The 10234-nt window shown below is 37.5% G+C and overlaps 2 protein-coding genes across 9 annotated transcripts; one reads left to right on the forward strand and one right to left on the reverse strand.

Moving 5' to 3' along the window:
• The first annotated feature begins 601 nt into the window (after positions 1–601).
• On the forward strand, positions 602–2749 carry Rpiiic53 (RNA polymerase III subunit C53). The gene is made up of 7 exons (XM_076391621.1): positions 602–1297; positions 1372–1492; positions 1563–1821; positions 1892–1978; positions 2035–2156; positions 2229–2468; positions 2527–2749. Exons 1-7 carry the CDS (start codon positions 1047–1049, stop codon positions 2644–2646), a joined length of 1200 nt encoding a protein of 399 aa, XP_076247736.1. The 5' UTR covers positions 602–1046; the 3' UTR covers positions 2647–2749.
• On the reverse strand, positions 2710–9992 carry Srrm1 (Serine-arginine repetitive matrix 1). 8 transcript variants are annotated; one of them, XM_076391617.1, is made up of 15 exons: positions 9759–9992; positions 9554–9643; positions 9324–9446; positions 7577–7747; positions 7199–7362; positions 6926–7120; positions 6053–6859; positions 5844–5975; positions 5253–5762; positions 4872–5097; positions 4703–4788; positions 4401–4633; positions 4178–4333; positions 3617–4107; positions 2710–3551 (listed from the first exon to the last, which is right to left on the reverse strand). In XM_076391617.1, the coding sequence occupies exons 1-15, from the start codon at positions 9768–9770 to the stop codon at positions 3339–3341; spliced, it is 3609 nt and encodes a 1202-aa protein (XP_076247732.1). In that variant the 5' UTR covers positions 9771–9992; the 3' UTR covers positions 2710–3338. The 8 variants fall into 8 exon arrangements, with proteins under 8 accessions (XP_076247732.1, XP_076247731.1, XP_076247729.1 ...); XM_076391616.1 differs by having other exon boundaries at positions 5253–5765; XM_076391614.1 differs by having other exon boundaries at positions 4854–5097; positions 5253–5765.
• Positions 9993–10234: the final 242 nt, after the last annotated feature.

A 10234-nucleotide genomic window follows, 5' to 3' on the forward strand; every position in this document is an offset into this window, starting at 1 on the left:
GAGATTCGCAAGAGTAAATGTGACAGATCCTCAGCAAAAACTACTGTCTCATCTATTTTCCTTAACATTAAGGGCAGCAAAACCAAAGCTGCCTGTACAAACAATATATTAAGATTTAATTTACGCTTTGTCGCATTTGTTCAAAATTGTATTCAATAATAAAAGTTGCAAATATTGCCAGATACTTGCACAATTCAAGACCATCAAGTACAAATTTTTCTAGCAAGTATTAATCATTAAAATTTTCAAAATTAAGGTAAATTTTTGTTTAAATATGTTCTACTCTATTCAAAGTAAGGACACATACCTTTAGAAATAGTTAGAAACCGCTGGAAATACAATTAAATTCGTTTTTCCCGACCAGAGCTACACAGCGTCCGACCCTTAGCGTGTCCAAGCACGGAATGACATCCCGCGAAATTTGAATGTACCAATATGGCTGCCGAATTCAACAAAATTAAGTTTGATTTCCTACCGTATCGAGCGCTCTAACCGCCTTCTACAATTCTACAATATGGATACATCTATTTCTATAATTAGTCTATGATATAATTATAATAAAAACATTTGTGTTTTTACTAATTACATATAATACCTTGTCTTATGCTTCCATAACAATAAAATTCATACTCAGATATTTATGCAAACATATGTTGATGCGATGCATACACTGCATTATATTGATGTTCATATAAATGGAGCAGTATGACCAAACACGTGTAATATGGTCGGGGTATATAACATGATGTGGACATTCTGCATTCGAAAAGGATAAAAATTGCATTTAAGATGTACAGGATTTTTTGCTCTAATGTAATGGTTTTTTAAAACATTTCTGAATATTAACCAGTCATTTTATTGTTAAACATTCCTAACAGTGTACGTTTAAGGTTAAATGCAATACACTGTGTCGAAACATTACAGCAATAAATTATTTACAAAGCATTACACCTAAAGTGTACTTGTATACGGACATAATTTGTTCATCGATGAAGAGAATAAGCCTGTTATAATTCTGTTTTGTAGTGGAGTAACAATTGTTAACAATGGCTTCTGATAAGTCTGTTAATTCGAATCATTCGGTTCCACCGAAAGTTCAAATAAAAATGGAGCCAGGAACGTCGATGCCTGTTCCTCTGAAGAACATTAAAACTGAACCTGGCTTATCAACAACTACAACTAGGTTAACTTCCTTTCGTTTACCAAGGGATTTAACGTTGGGAGGCAATATTAAGACTGAGAAACCTAAGAAGGTGTACACACCAAATTTGAATGCTCAAAGATCAAAGAAGAAAGAGTAAGTTTCTTCTGTAAGAAGTGAGAATCATTGCAACTGGTATGAATGGACTAATAAAGATAATCATTTTTTAGAGATGCAACACAAAATGAACCTGTAAAGTCAACTAGAGGTAGAGACACTAATCGAGGAAGAGGCAGGGGTAGTGGAGATAGAGGTAGAGGAAGAGGAAAAACTCCAAGCAATTTAATTCAAGTATGTTGAGATAATTTTGAATAAAATAAATAATGTTATTCTGTAATATTATATGTATATTTTATTTTAGTCTAGTGGCATTTGGTCCACTGGAATAAATAGCACACCAGGAAAACGCAGTAGCGGTGGTGGTGGTGGTGGTGGTTATAGAGATAATGAAAGAAGTTCACAAGCAATCCTAGAAAAGCCAAAGTTAGATCTAAATCGTAGTATCAATAAAGCTGAAGAAGAAGAAAAATTGAAGTTGCTGTTAAGAGATGACTTTATAGATGATGAAGAATCTTTAGACCTTGATAATGGTCCTGTTATCTTGCCAATGATCAAAGAAGGTATATATTCTGAAAACAGGACTTCTAAAGAGATATAATAATGAATTTTGTATTAATAAATTTGTTGCAGCAAAATTATACAAAGAAGAGCCTAAAGTAAAAGTTGAGGAGGAGGAAGAGGTAGACAGGAAACCAATCATTTTAGAGAATGGGGAAGGTAAATGTATTTTTTGTAGTTTAACAAAATGTTATGTAATTAGAAATTACTTTCAGTATTACCACCAAAGAAAGAACCTAAAGTAAAGGTACCCAAATGTGATGCAGAAATGAAAGAGGAATTGGATAGTATTCCTCACATTACTGAAAATAAAACAAATTCTTATATTTTGATACAGGTAAAAATATAATGAATCAAAATTGCAATGTTTATTTTTTATTACTATATTCATGTAATAAATAATCTGCAGTTTCCAGATTGTTTACCAGGTTTTGTAGGCAGTGCAGAAGATACTCGACCGAGTCGTTCGAATGCTTCTAGTTACGATAAAGAAAATGAAAATAATTCGCAATCGGAATTATGCACCTTGAACAGTCTAAAACCTGGTATTCTAGGCAAATTACAGATTTTTAAGTCCGGAAAGGCACGTTTATTACTGGGTGAAAATAATTTGCTTGTGGATGTTGGATCACATCTAAGCTTCCGACAAGTACGTACTCGAAGTACACATCATTTAATATTTATAATTATGATAACTTTAATTTCAGGATCTTATCGCTGCAAAATTAGATACGGAAAAATTAACTGGTGATTTAATTAATCTTGGGCCGATTAGCAGTACACTTATATGTTCACCTGATTGGGAATCCATGTTGGCTAAGTTGTAAATAATTTGTAATACGTATATGTTTATTAAATACTCCTTATTGTAACAAAATGCAAAGTAGTAGAATTTATATATCATTTAAAATACATTTTGTTTGAAAATTATATACTGTAATATAATTTTGATAATTATCGGAACTCGAGCCTGCTAAATTCATTTTATCATTCACGTATACAGAAATATAACAAGAGGGCATAATTTCGTATAAGGTACAATATTTTTCTTAGACGCAATTTTATTCTTTTGGTTTAATGTAGATAATTTCTTGAAAAATCATTTTTACACAAATTAAATTACAAATGAAATTCACCGCAATATACAATGAACATTAAAATCACGAAATGAACTTATTAACTAAAGAGGATACGTTCCTTGTGTCAACGTTTTGAAAAATGTAGAATCATACATTAAAGTGGCACAAGAAATTACTGTGTTGTAAAATACATTATGATCGTTTCGCTAAATCAAAAGAAAAAGTATTGCATTCAACTTTGTAATTGTAACCTTAAGTTTAATTAGATTCATAAAAATTAGGACTTCGTCATAAGACGAACTTTTTGATAATGCCAAACTTGTTTTGCACAAGAATAATGGTACGATAAAATCCTAACTTGTGACACAGTTAGAGTAAGTGCATTGTAATACAGAAGTATACACACATTACACACTTTTCCTGGGAAATCACACATGTCTTCAATCACTTCTTTCTATACTGTGTCCTTTCTTCATCGATTTCAATGCTTTTTCTCGTAATTTTTTCTCTAGTTCTTCGGTATTACCTTCGCTTACATCAGATTCATCAGAATCTGCAACCTTCTTCTTTTTGTGCTTCCTATGCTTCTTGTGTTTTTTATGTTTCTTGTGCTTCTTATCTTTCTTCTTTTTCTTTTCCTCCACTTCACTTTCCTGAAAATAGCAATTAGAACGCATAAATAATTTTTTTCTAAGCCTTTAAAAAAAGGGAAACTTACCTCTGATTCACTTGTACTAGTTTTAGTCTTCTTTTTGCGTTTCTTTTTTACTTTTTCTTCGTCTGAACTATCATCTGCTTTTTTCTTCTTCTTTGCATCTTTTTCTCCTACTTCTTCATCATCTGAACTTGAATCCCGTTTTGATTTTTTAACACGCACTTTTCCTTCATCTTCGCTCGTAGAATCTTTTCGTGATTTTCTTGATCTGGATTTTTCATCTTCCGAAGAGCTGTCTCTTCGTTTTCGCGTTTTCTTCGGTTCATCGTCTGAACTTGAGTCTTTCTTAGACTTTCGTACTCTAGATCTATCGTCTTCACTTTTACTTCTTTTTGACTTTGGATCTTCATCGCCAGAAGAAGAATCTTTCCTAGATCTTTTGGATTTCTTAGATTCCTCTTCTACGTCTTTCTTCGATCGTTTACGAGATTCATTTTCACTAGCTTCCCGTTTTCTACTATCTTTTCTGTCCTTAGTACGTTCATCCAGTGAATCTGCAAATGTAATATAGTTGTTTTTTAACTCCGTAATTGATTTGATTAAATTCTAGTAACTGAACTGTACCTCCTCGATTCGACTCTCTGACTTTCTTAGTTTTTTCTACGTGTTTCCTCTCTTCTTCAGAGTCTGAACTCGACCCACCCTTGTCTGATTTCTCTTCATCCGTGGAAGCTTTTCTGGATTTCCTAGATTTTTCCAATTTTCTGGACTTTTTCTTGCCTAAAATATATGTAAATATAGAAAAAATACAAACACCATGATAAGATGCTTAGTGTTTTATCCTTACTTTCACTTTCACTATCGTTTGAATCAGATGAACCATCGCGTTTTTCTCTCTTGGATTTTTTAGTTACTTCTACAGGTTTTTTCATAATAACTGGTTCTGTTTTCTGAGCTGACTTCTTTTCTTCAGCCACTGTCTTGATGGACTTTATAGACTTATCATCTTTCTTCAGTGGGAACGCGTCTCCAGACGAAAAGCTAGACTCTTCTTTCGGTGATTCTTCTTTATTATCATCCCTAAAAAAAATAGTGATTGTAAAATTAAGGAATTTTTTGGAATACAATAGAAAATGTTCCCAAACTTACTTTGTAGGTTGTTTAACTTTAACTGCAGCTATAATATCTTCAGTCTTTTTAAACGGTGAAGGCGTCCGGGACAAGCTCTTCGAAAACTAAAAGTAAAAAAGATGTGAGGGCGAAATGGATAAGAAATACGAAAAAATATTAATATACTAACAAGGAACTTCAAACTCACTCTGTGCCTAGTTACAGGAAGTGTGGTAGGTTGAAGTTTTTTAGGGGAAACGCTTGGATCTGGTTTCTTGATAGACGAAGGTTCAACTTTTTTCGTCTCCTTCTCAGGCCGTTTGATGGGCTCCTCTTTCACAGCTTTCTCTTTCTCTTTACGCTTGTCATCCGTGTGATCTCGTTCCCTTTCACGATCTCGTTTTTCTTGAGACGATTTCCGCTCAACTGATTTTCTGCACATAGAGAATAAGTAAATATTATTTAAAACTGTTAGAAGTGTGCCTCAATTTTTGGCTAAGCAGGAAACACAACATAGCTGCTTTACGCTCCGACAATCGTAAGGTCTGTAACAAAATCTGACAGAATATGAAATGACGTCTTTACTCACCTGGTCGCTTCATCCTCATTGCTAGAGGAACTACTTTCGCTACTTTCCGAGCTACTTGACTTAGACCTTCCATTTCGCAATTCTTTTCGCGATCCTGTCTCAGTCGATCTTTTAACTTTTTCGTCCACTTTCTTGTCCTTCGTCTTGTCCTTAGCATCCTTCGAGCGATCGGGAGATCGTTTTCCTTCTCTTGAACGATCCACCGATGACCTTTGATCTTTTGACCTCGATCTACGATCTCTAGACCTAGATCTCCGATCTCTATCCCTTCTGTCCCTGTCTCTGGAACGGTCTCGCCTACTCGATCTGTCGCGAGAGGAAGATCTATCGTACCTGAGGGATCGGTCCCGGCCATCTGGTGAACGACGCCTGCTGTCGCGACGATCTGGAGATCGACGTCTGTCTCTCCTCTCCGACGATCTTCGCCTGCGATCGAGGGATCTTCTTCGTCGTCTATCTCCTGGACTGGGCGATCTGCGACGATATCTTGCTGGACTTCTACGCGGGGGGCTTCTATGACAAAGTTCATTGATATTAATCTCGCTCGATACCAACTATAGCGAAATATTATAGCAGTGGTTATAACTATACCTTCGTCTACTAGGCGCTCTGCGAACTGATGGTGGTCGCATGCTACGACTACCGCTGTATCTGTCCAGTCGTTCCCGCTCTCGCTCTCGCTCTCGTTCTCGTCTTCTTTCTCGCTCTCTGTCTATGGATCTCCTAAACGAAATGAAATCCAAAGTTTATAGGTTATGTTTTAATGGTTTGTTCATGTAAATAAGAATTTGCGCTCATACCTTCTGTTCCTATCTCGAGATCGATCACGTGATCTATCCCGCGATCTATCTCGCGACCTGTCCCGCGATCTGTCTCTATCCTTAGACCGACCTCTATCCTTACGTGGCGTGGGGCTTCTCCGTTTAGGCACAGATTTTCTTTCCCGGCTCGAGTCACTGTCGCTACCACTGTCATCTTTGTTAGTTTTTCTGTACGATCTCTTCGCTTGCACACCGTCCTTCTTCTTTCTAATCTCGAAATCGTTCTTATCTTTCGCCCCTTTATCTTCCTCAGATTCGGAACTACTGCTTGTGCTTGCATCTCGTTTCCTGTTGGAATCGAGATTATCCTTCCTCTTATCGGGCGATTTCGATCGAGATTTCGACGTTCTTGAGTCACTCGAGTCGGATCTAGATTTTCTAGACTTACTTCTATCATTGCTTTTTGATCTTGACTTTTTCGATCGTGAACGAGATCTAGAATGCGATCTTGGCGATTTTGATTTCGTGCGCCTCGATTTCGAACGATCCTGCGATCTGGACTTCGACCTCCTTGATTTTGATCTAGATCTTGATCGTCTTGATCTTGATTTAGAACGAGATCGTCTGGATTTAGATACTGGAGATCTAGATCGTCGTGTTTTCGAGTCTCGACTAGGTGACTTTGATTTCGATTTCTTGGAACGACTAATGGGCGACTTTGATCTGGATCTGGATTTCTTTGCTTTGTCAAGTACCTCGGGAGATGGTGTACGGTTGTTCTTCTTCTTGCCATCAGCGATGCTCATTAATTTAGCTTGCAGTCGAGATATTGCAACGGCGGCCTCTCTGTTAAAGCACCTTAATAAATAATCTTTAAGAGTTTGTGTTGCATAAGAAAACGTGAACACTTACGGTTTAGTCTTAACAGGCATCAATGGGATAGCATTCTCAGGTTGAGGCGAATCTTCCCGTTCCACCTTCACTTCCGGCATATCTTTTCCACTGTCTTTCAGAGAATTCTTGCTGGGTGATCTCGAAGAAGATCGTCGCTTGCGACTCGATCTATCGCGGTCTCTGTGTCGATCTCTTGATCTACTTCTTTTACTTCTATAGACAGAGACATAATATTACACTGTAATGTAATCTGCAGAGTTAAATATAACGTTTATAAATTCACAAACATACCTGTCTCTGTCACGATCTCTACTTCTGTCTCTTCTGCGCTCCTTCGATGAACCACGTTCTTTGTCTTCCTTCTTTATCTTACTTTCTGCTTCATCTTTTTCCTTTTCTCGTTCCTTTTCTTTCTCCTTTTCTGCTAACGAAGCTTGAAGTTTCTCTTGCTCCTCCTGGTTTGAAATATCGTGAATAAATCACTTATGTAGAATTAAAGGTTGAACATGAAAAGTGTAAACTGAAGTTTATGCATTCAACTGAATACATCGCCAGTTATTCGATTGTTTCATTACTATCAAAGTAATTCATGCGATAAAACCGAACTCGAAAGGCAACAAACTTACTGTAACTCTGTATTAGAAGACGAATAAGAATATTGATAATTACCAAACGTTTTTTAATCTGATCTTTTTTTTGTTGCAAGAAAGCCTCTGGAATGCCCGTTACACTTTCTTGAGCAGAGACCAAAAGGTCCCATAATTCACCCATGAAAGATCGGGCATTCCTGCCATTCAGGAAGCCTGTGAGGTTGATCTGCATTTTTCGGGGGTCCGGAAACTGTAAAATATACAGTACACTAATTTATTTTCCTATGCGCGCAAATTGAGAATTCTTATAACAATTGAACAATAGTCGTTCAATTTTAATAAATTTTGACGCGTCAACTAAAGTTAAAATAAAATCCATTTCCTTATGTTGTTACTAACTGCTTTTCCCCCTCGAAAAAGCAGATTTATTTTTACATGTCTAATCAGTCTTACCACCAACTGTGAACTGCTCGACGTCTGCACCGAGAAGTGATATGCTAAGAAAAAATGCTCATCGATAAACGCACAAGTAGCACAGAGATACATGGATATACCTTTACAAATTGTACAAAATACCGCTAAAGTAGATGCTGAAATGAGTCTCGTAAGTGTACGTTATTAGCTGGAAGTGAAACAATTAATCTGGTATAGAAGGAACACCGTTCCACCAACCTGTGATATTGACAAAGAGTGTCAAACCGAGTAGAGATACCTCCAGCGTGGACCGTGAGTCAATCGCGTCTGTGATTGACCGCGTACCCGAAGAATTATGAGGCGTTGAACAGACCTGCATTGCAGAAAGATCTTCCGTGTCTGGGACTGGGCGACAGGAGTACGAAGATCGAAGTAACATGCATCTTGGATGTGGGAGTCGCCTTGGCGTCCAAGTACGATGACCATGTTGCTAGGACAGACGACGCGCTGCTTCCTCCTCGCTCGAACTCGAACTGCAGGTCGACGGTCGGCGCTTAAGCTCGCGCTTGCAAGCTTCACGTGCAACCACCTCGAACGAGGCAATTACGTGCAGACGACGACTGGTGCAGCTAGTGGATGACGCGACTACAGCAACGAAGACATCTGCAGAATGGTAGAAGGCCTCGGGTAGAGCTCCGTATATAGACGAGAAGAACAGGAACAGCACGATGAGACGAGACTATTGCGAGTACGCTGTTTCTCCGTTGACGATGATTCGGTGCTGGATGGACTGCTGTGGCTGAAGTTTCAGCAGTCGTTCTAAGATGGCGACGATATACCAGCTGGCATCAGCTAGCGTTGACGGCTGATAGAAAGGCGGCCAATCGGATGCAGAGAGGAGCACATCCGAATGCCATTTGGACAATAGGGTTGAGCCCCACCAACGGTCTCTACTTATACTAACGGGGAATTCAAACATATGTGATAAAAAACTGTTTTTACACGTGAGAGTGTTGCAGGATCAGCTACATCAGTTTTTTTTTTTTTTCTTTTTGTTGGAATAGGATATTGCTTGGAAAGGATACTCGAGGTGGATAAGAATGGGATACACAGGATATACAGGACTGATGATACTTTTATCAAAATTCAAAAATAAAACAAAAACAATGAGGCAAGTATGACTAACATGGTATCTGCCTCCTTGCTTTTCATCTCCAAAGTCCGCACATTGTGCAGATTTTGGATAGCATTTTGTAACTGGACCAAAACATTGTGCTGAAATAATGTGTATTTATCGATTTCCTATGATGAGGGGAAAAAGCCAAGTGAACGCATTTTACATTTCCTTTTGTTAATCTATAGTCTCTTAAGTCTAATTCTACTTTAATCTATGGGAATAACAAGTTCCTTACCTTTTCCTCTAACTGATTATATACAAATTCTACTACTACATCGTCCTCCATGCCTAAAATTTGCGTGATTTTGGTAGTGATCCATGGCTTAATGACATCGAGCTTAACTTTGCTCATATCCACCTAGGAATAAAGTACAGGGTATAAGAATACCTTGAAAATGAGCCAACTCATTAAAATACTGAAATAAATGTACATTTCGTATATCGAAAGAGGTATGAAGCATTTACCTTCTGCGTAAGAGAATCTCCAAACTTCATTTGTTTGAGAAGTTTCTTCTCTTTGTCGCTGAACCGCGTGTCCTGCGACGCGGTAGTTCCCTGCAACCCGGAAGTAATGAATTTCCAAAATTTCCAAAATATTCGAGTTGATATTTTAATCAACCTATACAGGCGCTGAATTCTATGTTACTTTAATTAAAGCTGGCTAATTTACCGTGTACATCATCTTAGCAACGTGTAGAAATCAAAGGCTGCACGATGTTCAACGTTCGTTGTTGGCGACGTTCCAATCCTGTCCTTCAGCACTGGATAGAAAACGAAGCAACTCCAAAAAACACGTTGATAAATAGCACGTATTTTATGAACGAAACAACGTATAACGTTATATATACAAATATCAACTGTTCAAACGAATCGTGTAAGGACGCGAGTCTACGATAGATCAATCAGTTAACATGGCGACCGTCTCGTTAAATTGGTAGATTGAAGTTGCTTAGCAATAAGCAGTGTGACCAATTTTTTTTCGCGTAGTGCCAACATATTTCCTATGCTCTCATTTAACAAAGTTATGGCCATCTAGCGGTGAATCCGTGGGAACTAGACCTGAATTCAAATTGAAAATGAATAAATATATGTATAAATAAAGAAATTTATTTAATGTTGGAGGTTTTATAGACTTATTGAAAATTC

This window comes from Calliopsis andreniformis, unplaced genomic scaffold, assembly GCF_051401765.1.
Source record: "Calliopsis andreniformis isolate RMS-2024a unplaced genomic scaffold, iyCalAndr_principal scaffold0022, whole genome shotgun sequence".
Classification (NCBI taxonomy): domain Eukaryota; kingdom Metazoa; phylum Arthropoda; class Insecta; order Hymenoptera; family Andrenidae; genus Calliopsis; species Calliopsis andreniformis.

What these genes read in the sequence shown, in the direction of transcription:
- Rpiiic53 (XM_076391621.1), top strand. Translation starts at nt 1,047, where the DNA reads ATGGCTTCTGATAAGTCTGTTAATTCGAATCATTCGGTTCCACCGAAA. An exon ending in ATTCTTATATTTTGATACAG is followed by an intron (nt 2,157 to 2,228) that starts GTAAAAATATAA and finishes AATAATCTGCAG; the next exon opens with TTTCCAGATTGTTTACCAGG. An exon ending in CACATCTAAGCTTCCGACAA is followed by an intron (nt 2,469 to 2,526) that starts GTACGTACTCGA and finishes CTTTAATTTCAG; the next exon opens with GATCTTATCGCTGCAAAATT.
- Srrm1 (XM_076391612.1), bottom strand. An exon ending in ATAATCAGTTAGAGGAAAAG is followed by an intron (nt 7,748 to 9,323) that starts GTAAGGAACTTG and finishes TATATTTTACAG; the next exon opens with TTTCCGGACCCCCGAAAAAT. An exon ending in TCTCGAGATAGGAACAGAAG is followed by an intron (nt 5,976 to 6,052) that starts GTATGAGCGCAA and finishes CATTTCGTTTAG; the next exon opens with GAGATCCATAGACAGAGAGC.